General features: G+C 41.9%; 1 protein-coding gene across 1 annotated transcript in view; it reads right to left on the minus strand.

Annotated features, from left to right (window-relative positions):
* The window catches only part of LOC133076335 (ATP-binding cassette sub-family C member 4-like), a 214,026-nt gene that overhangs the window by 53,743 nt on the left and 146,956 nt on the right, over positions 1-13,327 (minus strand). The window contains 6 exon segments of the mRNA XM_061170908.1: positions 838-1,009; positions 2,094-2,194; positions 3,118-3,228; positions 4,392-4,511; positions 8,528-8,689; positions 10,096-10,177. Coding sequence (XP_061026891.1) covers positions 838-1,009; positions 2,094-2,194; positions 3,118-3,228; positions 4,392-4,511; positions 8,528-8,689; positions 10,096-10,177 — 748 coding nt within the window.

The following is a 13,327-nucleotide window of genomic DNA, read 5'->3' on the forward strand; positions in this document are numbered from 1 at the left end:
AAAAGTGGAATCACTTTCCCTGACGTCTGGCTGGAGGCTCAGCAGCTACTGGCTCCCTGCCTTCCGCATCTGCCCACTCTGGTCCACGTGCACCCACTTCTCAGATTAAACTCCCGAAGGTGGCTCTGTGCCCGTCACTCCACCCCGGGAACTCTCCGCTACAAAACTGTCCCCGCTAACCTCTCCATCCTCCATCTCCACGAGGCAGCTTCCTTGGGGTTACTAGGTAGTTGTGACGGCTGAACGTGAAAATGTGTGCTATACACCCGGCAGTTCTTTTCCCTGAATGCTCCGCAGGTGCCTAGTTCTTCATTCACTGAATCAGGGCATCGTGCCTTTGCTCATGCTGGTCCCACCTCCCGGAATGCCTTCCACATGCATTTCCACCTGCTGAAACCCTAACCATATATCACTAAGTCTGCCTCACTGGCCTAATTCCTCAGAAATGCTCTCCCTGACCCCTCCTGTGGACTTCTCTCAACCCTAATAGACATGATACCATCTTTTTCTAAAGTTCCATAAAAATGATGACCTCCTTCTATCTTACAAAGCTAATATGGCCTTTTTCTTATTTTTTCAACTGGACTGTATGTGTTGACAGTACAATCTGTATTGGATTTGCCTTTGTATTATTTGTATTACCTGTGGTGTCCTGAGACAAAGAGGCATTATGTAGGGAGCTGAGATTTTTAACTCAAGCTGGAGAAATTTATGGAAAATTGATTACCATATTATTTAGGTATATGATAAGTTGGACAGAGAAAAGACATGGCAGATGGATCCTACTGCCATAAATACAATTGCAAATGGCCAACCTCACATTTTCATGGGGCAGACAACTGATACAGTATAATACCAGAGGCCCATCCACGCTGTACCTTAAGTTAATATTTTGAAAGAAAATCTTTCCTTCATGGGGCCAGGCTGGTGGTGGACGATGAAAGAAGTATTTCCAGGGTGCTTCTTTCTCAAGGTCTGTATATTCAATCACTCTTTCTACTGAAATCATCTGAAACACATATGACATCACATGAGTTAGGAAGGGAAGGTCTTGTTCATGGATGTTCAGAGATTGTAAATGAAGCATTCTGCTTTTATATCTTTATATCTGTGTTTCTATGGTTAAGAATATCTCAGGTCTTAGCATACACAAAGGACAGAAGTAGGAGTTTGATGAAGCCTTTGATGATTTGCAAACTTGTTTATGGCCTTGTAACACTGTCCTTTACAGCTACTTCCTTCAACATTATATTAAAATTAAAGAATTAGAGAAATGAATGCAAAGATTTTATTGATCCACTTTTCACACCTGAATAAAAAGCAAAAGAATTTTGTTAAAGAAAAGAATACTGATGGATGCCAATCAGTAATGTGTTGCTACAGAAGGGCCATCTGTTATAGATGAGCAGAACTGGATGGTCATCACACCTCATTTTAATAATTAATCACTTTCTACTCTATTAGAAGAAAGAACTGGAAAGATTTTGTTTTTATTGTTTCTCTCCCTTTAGGAGAAGATGCTAATATTCAAAAGAGAGTATAATTTACATATTGACTAAGGCCTTTTAAACAACTTTAATTTGACACCTTTGATAGCTCATTTTGAGAGGGGACTTATCCTACCAGAAAAAAAGGGACACCAGCAAATTCAGGTGTTCAACACATACAAGATCAAATGCTAAAATGGGGGACAGAGGAACCTATTAAATAAACAAACCTCAAAATACTGAATTCTTCTTTTACCAAAAATGAGGACTTTCCCATTAAGAAACAAAAATAAACAAACCCCTAAGAAATTAGCTTGTATTCTCTCCAGGATTTCAGAAACTCCCTCTTACAGAGACATTTATTATATTTGAAGACAGCTTGTGATGAATATAAAACCTGCTGATACGGCACACATAAGACTGAGAAAAAGATGTATCTATTTTATTTTACATTAACTTTAAACAGGTGGAGGAGGATATAAAAAAATCTCTTAACTATGATGTAAAAATAACAGTTTTACTATTTTACATAAGAATTGCTTTTATGCCATTTAATGGCAAGGAGACTTGAAAAAGCTAAGAACGGTAAGATAAGATAAACATCACCATATTCTCAACTTTGACGCTTTGCCTGATGCACCACTGGATCATCCCCATGAGCGTGAGGGCGAGAGACAGAGCCAGGCCAACCCGCCCAGCATCCAAAGCTAAATGAGGAAGAAGAAGGAGAATAAAGTCAGTCTCATTCTCAACCCCTTGCTCAGCTCCTTCTGTCACTTTACCAAGACCCCTTTACATATCTAAATCATTTCATACAATGATAGTATTACTCATACTTTTACTATCTGTTGATTGAGACCATAACACAGTGAAAAAAAACCCCACTATAAATTTAGAAAGCCTGTTAGATGCGTTTATTAATCCCAACAGGATTGACATACATTTTACAGTATTATATAGGTGAGGAATAATGTCATTATTCAGACTTTCGTCATTACGGTTTCAAGAATCATTATGTAATTTCACTTACTAAGTCCAATGTAGCTGCAGGTGAAACCACGAAAAACAAGGCAATGGGTTTTAAGAGCCAGTGCTTTTAAATCTAAAATACCACTCTCATTGTTTCTTATTCAATGTTGTTACTATGGAGTAGTTAGGGGTAGTGCGTTCATGGCACGCAGGCCAATACCTGCTCGTCTGGTACCCACACAGCAGAGGATACTGTCCTTTCCTACAGGGAATCTTTCTCACCTCAATACCCACAACCAAGAGATCTGAGTAGCCCTAAAGCCAAAACCTAAAAGTGCTCAGCTGAACAAAAAGCTTAACGGTAAACTTGGTTCTCTCCTCCCAATTATAGGACGCTACCTGGAGTGTTCAGAAGGTCAGCTTGCTACAGTGGCGAAGACCTCCACCCATTCAGAGAAAGAAAAAAAAAGATAAAAGGTCTCATCAAGACACAAATGACTTCACGTGGACCACACTGTGGAATCACACGCTGTAAATGCTATAATACAATTTATTAGAACCAAACAGTGTACATTAGACAAGATGGCAAGAGTCTAATTTAATAACTATAAACAAAGCTATAAACTGTAGGCATACCACAAACATTCACATCTGTACTTACTTTCTGCCAGAATCAGGGACACAAAGGCAACAACAGTGACAAGGATGGCACAGATGGCATCCAGACGCACGGTGAGCCACGGGGACGTAGTCAAAAGCAGTAACCAAGCCTCTGGATTTGTGAACCGTAATAAGCATAATAAATAAGTAGAAAAACCATGTTAGCTGCTTCAAATGAGGGAGAGCATTTTGCTCAGTTGGGCTACAGAAGATTTTGCACAAGGTAGGACAGCAAAGCTCCACACCCAAGGAGCCTGAAGACTCCAGAAAGCTAGGTTTTGACAGAAGACAACATGTGGTACACACAGGAATCAGTCCAGGGGCTTTGTGGGAAGCATGCACTGAAAAATTCAACCCACAGGTTATAAACAGAAATACAATCATAATAAAGAACATGGAAAAATGGTCTCATTGGTACATTTCCTGCAGTGCTGGGCCTCAAAGTGAGGCTCATCCTCTCACATGTCAACTGTTCCCTTTTCTCCAGTAGCAGAGAGCTCAGCTCACACTCTGTTTCCAGCACCTTCTGCACTTACTGCGGGGCCCTGCATAGCGTTTATTCTTACGAGCCAGTATCTAAACGACCACCAGCTAACAGGATCTGCATGTGGCTTTCAAAATGCCCCTTTATCTTCAAAATACAATAAAGATTGGATAACTGAGCCAGGATTTTATAGACTTAGAGGAAATTCTGAAATTTCTACCTAGAAAGAACTTCACTGATACAAAGAATAATACACATCAAGTGGGCGGCAAATCAGGAAATTATTTTCCTCACTCACATCTGCTGCTCTACATGCTGTGAAAAGAGAGTCGGCAACTACAGCCTGGGGGCCAAAAACGGCCCACCACCTGTTCTGAAAATAAAGTTTTATTGGAACACAGCCATGGCCATTTGCTGATGTATTATCTTTGTCTGTCTTTGTGCTAAAACAGGAAAGTTGAAAAGTTACAACAGAGACAGTATGGCAAACAGAGCCTAAAATATTACTCTCTGGCTCTTTGCAAAAAAAAGTTTGCTGACTCCTGCCCTAAAGGGACAGAAAGCCACAGGTCACAGTGATGGAAGGACAACATAAGCCAGTCAGGGGAGAAAAGCAGGGGTGTGACAGGGGAAGAGGGGAGCACAGAGGGGAGGCTGAGAGGAAGGGGTGGGGAGGAGGACGTGGGGAGGCACAGAGAGAGGTGTGGGCCAGCAAGACCACCTGACAAGGACTCAAGCCTCAGAAGGCAGCACCTCCCATCCTTTGAAATCATTTCCAGAAACTTACAGACCTGAATGCAAGTCCTGGTGTGTGTCGAACACTTCCTGAAACTTCTGTCCAGCATTGTTTGCCCGGATGGTCCAGAGTCCCCGGAAAGAATATGCTAAGTGGGAAAACACTAGGCTCCGTGCTGGGGAAGCAGAGACAAACAACAGAGAAAGTTAGGGAGGCTGGATGCAAGGAAACCAACTGCCTCTCGTGCTCTGTGGTTGCACATCCTGCCAAAGGGCTTCCTGGTGGGCTGCCTGGGAGAAGAGGGATGATGCCCCTTCTGTAGAGGGTCCTCCACATGAAACCTCAAACTCCGGCTCACACCAAGCTTCACTTTAATGACCTGGAAATGAAGATTCTCTCTGAACCTATCTTTGACCAAATTCAAATCACAGCTAGATTTAGATAAAGAAATTCTCTACTAGCTCATTCATCAAGGTCCTCCTCAAACACGCTTCCCTCCAAATTCTTCCCTGATATCCCTCCGGTTGGAAACTGTTCACTAATTTTTTAAAAACTTAATGAAGTACAGTTGATTTGCAATAATGTGTTAGTTTCAGGTATATAGCATAGCGATTCAGTTTTTTTCTGATTCTGTTCCATTATAGGTTATTACAAGTTATTGAATAGAATTCCCTGTGCTATACAGTAAATCCTTGTTGCTTACTTACTTTATGTGTAGTAGTGTGTATCTGTTAATCCCATACTCCTAATTTGTTCCTCTCTCCCCCCCGCCCGCTTTGGTAACCGTAAGTTTGTTTTCTATGTCTCTGAGTCTGTTTCTGTGTTGTATATATAGTCATTTGTATTATTTTTTAGGTTCCACATATAAGTGATATCATATAGTATTTATACTGCCCTTCTCTGACTTACTTTACTAAGAATAATATTCTCGGGCTTCCCTGGTGGCGCAGTGGTTGAGAACCTGCCTGCTAATGCAGGGGACATGGGTTCGAGCCCTGATCTGAGAAGATCCCACATGCCGCGGAGCAGCTAGGCCCGTGAGACACAACTACTGAGCCTGCGTGTCTGGAGCCTGTGCTCCGCAACAAGAGAAGCCGCGATAGTGAGAGGCCCGCGCACCGCGATGAAGAGTGGCCCCCGCTTGCCGCAACTAGAGAAAGCCCTCGCACAGAAACAAAGACCCAACACAGCCAAAAATAAAAAATTTTTAAAAAAAAAGAATAATATTCTCTAGGTCCAACCGTTTTGCTGCAAATGGCAATATTTCATTCTTTTTCATGGCTGAGTAACTACTGTCCACTAATTTTTGAGTCAGCAGCATTTTTAAAGTTAATTCTCTGTGAGAATCCTCACCACACTGAATTTTGATGAGCATCTATGTGTTGTCTCCACCTTAGATAAGTAACTTAAGGGGTGGGATAAAATCGACATATCCCCCAAACTGGAACAGTGCCAGGCACAGGACACGGGTGAGATAAGAAGGTGAACGGACAGTCTGCTGTCTCCCTGCATCCTGGGACTTTCCCTGAACCTGCATCAAAAGCCTCTCTGCAGGTCACGGAGCCTGGGTATCGCACTGCCCTTGTGCCCACAGGACCCGGGCAGCTGAGGCGTCTCTGAATAGTCTTGACTCCACTCCATGAACCTGATGGATGTTTTTATTAACTGCCTGCTGGATACTTGAGGCTTCTGGAGGTCACTCTGCATGTGACACTCACATCACTCTTTTAGAATCTGACCGTGGCCTTAGTGTCCATTCTCTTTTGAGTGATGTCATGTGGGTTTGGGGCCTGGTGTCACATGACTGGCCATTCATTTCCTGCCATCTTCTCTAAGAGCACACTGAACACGAGCACCAGGGTCTGGCTCCTGCACATCAGGGAACAGGTGGGCTTCAGGCTGCTGGGCAGGGAGGACCCTTACGATTTTCATTCTCCACCGTGAACTAGGCTATAATCTGCTGTTGTCAGGGACAGACAGTGTGAGTCTGTGACCTTGGATATGGCTTCATCATTCAGGCACTGCCAAATGAATAAAGTTGGCTAGAGAAAGGCAACTAAACCTCATCCTGGTTTTATGTACTGCTCCCTGACTGACCACTGCTATGCTCGCTTTTGCAAAAATATGCAAAAAAACCCCATTATAATCAGCTGCAGATTTGTCATTAAGATGACAAAAGTTAACCTAAGCTTCCAGAGGCAGCTAGGCAGTAGGATCTGAAAATAAACCTCAGGACTTTAGTAGTTCTTCAGAGCACAAAAATGAAGCAGGTTTATGTCGTCTGGCCACAGCAATCAGGCGTCCTTCTTTTTGCTAGTGGCTCTAGCAGTGGCCTTAAAACATACTATCAGTTACTGCATAGAGAAAACAGCACTGTTATTATTCATGACACAGACCCACTATCTAGAGAGAAAACATAAACAGTTCTAATGAACTGACCACCACATTTAGTTATCTGGGGGAGTGGAGGAGGGAGTATCCAGATTGAACTTATGGTCTAACACTGTCACAGCCTACTAGGGTGCCGAAAACACAAACACTCCACAGGAGCTGTGCCCAAGTTTTCAAAACCCCCATAACACACACTGAAAAATTCCTGTACTGATTCTTTAAAAAAGCCTCAGGAGGTGCCCTTCTCTCCACTTTCATATGGATGGGAGGTGGTCCTCGCCCCACCACCAGGCGAAACCTCTGTCAAGCATTCCTTCTGGAGCAACTCCTCTTTGAATGCACCACGTCTGCTTTGCAACAAGACTACGGAATGACTCCATTTCATGAGTGGCCTCAAATCATAAAACATCTGAAGCCTCGCGCACACAGAAGACCGGATGGAGCTCATCACTTCCTCTCCTGCTTCCCCAGGTCCTGTCATCCTACCAAGTCACACGGGCAGAACAGCGCACACATCTGGACTCTATTGCTCCACAGTCCATTCAAACACGTCACAGAACCAGACCTCACGGGGCTTTAGCTGGGTCTCTTGATGACTGAAACTTTTTTCCACAGCTTTTATGAAACTGATGCCCACTATCCTTTACGTAAATACTTAGGATAAATGCCTCTTAAGAATTTATTACTTTAAAAAAAAACACACAAATACTACAACAAAAAAACTCCTTTGTCTTGATGAATTTAGATTTTTTTCCACTTAGTAGATACGAAGAACCTTGGGATCAATATGCTTCTCTTCTTGGCTTGGTTTCTAGAAAGTTAAGTTGGTATTAATTTGCAATAACTACCCATGGTTGGGATTTCTGATGTAAACAGCTTCCTTCCTTACTTTTTGGCTATTGTCCTTATACCTTTTTAAAAATATACAACAATTCTACTTTCCTTATAATTTTTTGTTTTAATATTAACGAAATATGTTTGTGCATTAATAGTGAGATAAGCTCTGAATTATTTCATCCTCTCTGATTACCTGCAGAATAGAATAATTAATCATAAAATGTGTTTCCCATTATTCTAAAACTAGGAAGTTGAATGGAGTAATAAACTAAATGCATACTCAACGGATTCCCCCTCCTGTGTCCTTCTAAGGGGATTATTTTCAGCAGCCATTTATATGAACAGCTTTGGGGAAGGGGGACCACAAACAGGGTGGTATCACACCAAATACTGGTGATGATACATGCAAACCTGAAAATAACAGCACTTACCTTTTCAAAGCATTTAACAAGTGCAACTTAATTGCCATCTTTGAACATAAGAAAGAATGTATTTTTCAAATATATTACTTCTGACATACGTTTCCTGATGTCTCCTTTCCTTTTCCTAATCTTTTCCTTTCCTTGTCACTTCTAGTAACTTTGGGAGAAGAAAAATCCCCTATTTTCCTTCTTCATTCGTTCCAACATGATGAAATGTCTGTTTTTTAGAAAAATGTTTACTGAGTGGCTCCTCTACGTGAGGAAGTATGTCATGAACAACACAGAAATGGTCCCTGGCCTCATGGTCTCACATTCGTCCTCCTTGTGCTAAAATGCAAAGCTGCAGCTGACCCGCCACCAGCTCCATTTGCCTTAAGGGCCACACGGACTCACAGCGGCCATAATATCCAATTACCTAATGTTAACTTAGTGCGAAATTCCAGAAGACAGAGTCTGCAGAACTTCAGGGGTCTGGTTCATTACAGCGTAAATGGAAGCCAGCCTGAGTTGCCATCCCAACCTGAGAGCCCCGGGTACTCACTTGCACATTCCAGGCGTTTGACATCTCCTGACGTCTCTAAGAAATATTGCCGAAGAACAAAGAAAATGATGCCAAGGGGAACCAGGGGTATCACAGTCCAAGGAATCACAGCCACCATCACGCCTGCAGCGCGCATCATCACACCATCACAAGGAGAAATGTCTGAAGTAGCAAAAAGAGACACAGAGGGCTCCTTGTCAAGGATTCTTTTCAAAGATAAACTTGGCTGTTTTGTTAGGATTACATTCCTTTCCTTGAAAGACTTGTTGGAATGGTAGGGAATGCTTTCCCATCCAAAGAAAAAAAATTATAGGTGGTCCTCATATTTATTTATTGTGTGCGTCAAACGCTGTAAGAGCTTTCTAGGTATTAGCTCTTGTGATACACTCAGTAGCCCTATGAGGCAGGCATTACTATTTTTCACAGATGAGAATATTCGAGACTCAGAGTAGGACTTGAATCCCAAACTCTCATGAGTCAGTAGGTGTTACTATAGAGATGAGCAAGCAGGTATCACAGATGAGGAATTGAGAAGCTTCATCTATACCTGTAGGGATAAAGAAGTGGTAAATTACAAATTCAGTGTCCAGAAAAGTATGAAAAAATTCAAATGTTGACCTTTGGAAGTAGGAATTCCTCTTTCTTTCTTGGTTTTCTAACCATAGTTAGTATTTACTGAGTGCTGAATGTGTACAGGGCTGTACATTTAATACTTCACGTGCATTAACTTAGTTGATCCTCACAATAGCCCTATCGAGTAATAGTATTATCTCACCTTACAGATGGAGACACTGAGGCACAGGGAGAGGAAAAGCAACTTGATCAAGACGGCAAAGCACAAGTCACGGAGCTGGAGAGCCCAGGTTACGAGCCATTAGGACATATTTAAGCTTGCTCCCAACTTTCTATCATTATGCTAAGTATTTAAAATGTCCATTTCAAAGGCTAATGATTATAACAACAGCAGATGCCATTTACCAGGTGTTTACTGTATGCAAGGCACTGTGCTAAGAGTTCCATGAACATTCACTCAATCTTCATCTCATCCCATGAGGTGATTTTATCTCAGGAAATGATCTTGGCTTAAAAAGACAGCAGACAGAATAGAAACCCAAGGCATTGAAGGATGCTGATTTAAGCATCCATCTTTATCAGGAGAAGTATGATATCATGGTGTACAGCTTCAGGCGACAGGAATGCAATCGGCACTTAGCATCTGCCTGCTGTGAAAGCGGGGTAGGGTTGGGGGGACGTGCAGATTCACATAGCCTGAGCCAAGGCCTCTGAATTTTACAGTCTCAGATGGATACAAATCCATGGTGATCTGTACAAGTCACAGAGTGCTGGGGAAACACAGGGAAGAATGTGTGAACACTTTTTTGAGGATTCTGAGAGACTGACAACTGAATTTCACAGGCTGGTTTAACAAACAGAAAGAGTGACATGAATAATTTGCGGGTAGCAATCACATTTGATGGAAATTGTGACCAAAAAGGAGCTGGGCTGGGAAGGTTGAGATGCTTGTCCGAGTTAACAGCAGTTGTTCTGTGTCCTCTCAGCGCCAGCACCTGCACCCTGTGCTCTCCGGCGCAGGGCCCTCCCCGCCTCGTCACCCAGGGCCGCTGGCCCCGCGCGTCTCTGAGGGACGGGCTAGCGGGGTAATGCCTGTATCGCACAGATGCAGGTTATCGTTTCACAGCTCTTCCAAATCAGTTTTCTCAGGGGATCCTCACAACCATCTTGTGAATAAGAAAAGTAAGAAATGTCCTTTCCATTTACAGATGAGAAACATGAAGCTGGGAGGTAAGTAGTTGTCCGAAGTTTTCCTGGAAAGTTAGTGTGTTCCTTAGAGAAAGCCAGGAACTGTTCATACTCAGGAAATCCCAGAGCCACAGCTGCAGGCAGGAGGAGCCTGGAAGGAGGAGGAAGCTTCCAGAACTGTGACTTTATGACCAGGAGCCCTTGTAAACCAAATTGCATTATCTGGATGTAGACCCATGTGCTTTTCCTGTTTCTCCCAGTCTCTGCCATGGTATCAGTATAAAACTCAGAGTGAAGAGGAATGGAATTCTGAAGGAACAATTCCAATCATAAGTGGAGAAAAATAGGGCTGTCTGACCTCTCTCCTACTATACCTACAGCTGAACAATTTCTTACAGCCACCGGATTAACTGATGCACCGCCCTCTGCTACACCCTTCGTGCTCATGGGGAGGGTCCTTCCAGCTCCTTCTATGTCTAGCCTTAAGTAAAGTCACTTGGCTTGCCATTGTTGGTTGTCAGGAAAAAAACCTGCTGAAATGTCAATTAGGAAAAAATCCAAATTACAGTTTTTTAGCAGATTCACATCGCTTGATTGGACAGCATTCACCAGTTTCAATAATCTGGCTCTCCCCAGGTGAGGGTCTTTTATGACTAACCCAACCCGGCAGATTACCTAGGAAGCAGAGGTAAGATCAAAACAAAGGGCTCCACGAGAGCTGTGCCAACACCTTTCTTTGGGTACCCGTTAAAGACTGGTAACTGTTGCTCTCAGAGGCTCCCCAGTTAGGTTAGGTCCTTCAGATTTCACGCCCCTAAATTCTGAAGCAATTCAAAGAGGCTTTCTCCAAGAGTTTTATTTGTACTTGTTGATCATACTATAGCCATCCTCATTGTGGACTGGATATTATATTATAAAAATATATAAAATATATATTTTTCATAAAAATATATATATGTATACAATACAATGTATGGCTTTACATTTATATGTATCTATGTATATACATGTGAATCTTTTATTGCCAGCTGTCTCAAACTCTTTATAGAAGTTGGTAGAAGACAAAAATAGTATCTAAGCAAAAAGTCAACATCTGAAGAAGGAAACAAAAGATTCTGATGCATGATAAGCAACCCTTCCTTGAAGCCAATCTCATTTCTCCTTCCACATTCCCAGGAATTCCAAGGAGCCTAATCCAAGCTGCACACACAATTCCCCCCATCTGATTGGATTTCAGGCCCATATGATGACCCACCTCACCATGATCAGTGCTTCTGTACCTCTGTCACACTATGGCACAGAGATGATGATGTGTACACAGCAAGAAGCATGTTGACCTAGAAGCAAGTGACCCAAGTCCTGATGCCCCAAGAAACAAGGGGAATCATTATGTTGATATGCTTATAACCCATTTGGAGCACACCAGTTGGGAAATTCTATCCAAAGTCTATGAAGCCACATGAACAAATACAAAAACTTCTTAGATGAAATCTTTCACTTGAGAGTACATGCTGATTTTTCACAATTCAGAATAATTCTTTAGTTTGCAGAGAATGACAACCTACACCTGGAGTGGAAATTCCATTAGCCACGTATTTTACTGAGATAGGGTTTAGGGCTAACCTTCTTGAATATTAACAGGGAGGGTAAGACCCTACGGCTACTCTCAATCTTAGTAAAAACTGGGATATACCAACAACATAAAAGGATGGTGGTTGGAATTACATAAGATAATGTATACAAAGGGCTTACCAGTTCATATATAACAAATATAAACTGTAACTCCATCATTACCACCCTTCAGTATGCTCTGCGTGCCAGCAGCCAGGGGGAAGAGAGGAGGTGTATTAATAGACTTACAGGCCCAAAGAATCTTAGGAATCTCATGAAGTTGGACCTTGAGAGGCAGCTCATTCTAACAACTAGAACAGCTTAGTACTATCCAAAGATGTATCAGAGCAGGTGCTATTTTTCCTAGATGTGGTAATGATGTCACATGTACCAAAGGGATTGTGGCTTTTCTCTGGTCACAGCGAAAAACGTATCGGAGGTCTATTTTGTTTGAAGATGCACTTTTAAAGTAATATGACCAATAAACCTCATGCCTACTACAATTTCTGTCCTCTCTGTATTTTCTTCCCAAGTCTAGGTCTTCCAAAGATTGATAACCTTAGGCATATGGCAGCAAGTCAATATTTTTTGAGATGTTTGTTTTCTTATTCCATATCTTCTTTCTGTTTCAAGTTTTGCTTTTTCTTGGTGAAGACTTACTGTTATGAAACTACTGAGCATTTATGGGAGACTAAGGGAAAACATGGTGGACTTCTGAACCAACAAAACCAAACCACATTATTCAATATATTCCAAAGACAAGATCAATTTGATATTTTCTATTTCATGCACCATGAATTCATGGGTTGATATCAATGGAAGTACAAAAGCTAGATTTGGTACACTAGTGAATCCCAGGAAATTCACTGGGATTATATTTTCCCTTCTGTCTGCGTTGTCTCCTTTTGTTGGGTTTCTTGGGATCGTATCTGTTCTCTCCCATGAGGGGAGCAGTCCTAGATTCCCAGCTAGTTAGGGAATAACAGCCTGCTCAGCTCACAGAGCAGACTGATCATTAAAAGGTCTTAAGAGTGCTCGCCTATAGAACACACTAACGTGTCGATTTAAGAATTATTCTCTAAATAAGAAAAAAGAAAATTTCATAAGAAAGATGAGGCCTAAGCCCAGAAAGCAAAATGACTTGAAAAAAAAAAAACCCAGTCTAATTTTAATAAATACATAAACGCCAAGGACACAAAATGAGGCTGAGTAGTTTAAATGTGTAACACCTGCATTTGGATGGTGGTAAAAACATTAAAATTTCACCAGAAAGTCTCGACCTATAGAATTAACACTGTATTATAATATTGCAGATTTTAACATATTCCTTTCACAAGCACAGTGTGAAATATGAGGGCCTGTTTGCCTGTTTGGCATTTAACTTCCAAATTGCTTACAGTCCTGTAGGAATTCCTAGGTATCTACCCA

Source organism: Eubalaena glacialis, chromosome 16, assembly GCF_028564815.1.
Source record: "Eubalaena glacialis isolate mEubGla1 chromosome 16, mEubGla1.1.hap2.+ XY, whole genome shotgun sequence".
Classification (NCBI taxonomy): Eukaryota; Metazoa; Chordata; class Mammalia; order Artiodactyla; family Balaenidae; genus Eubalaena; species Eubalaena glacialis.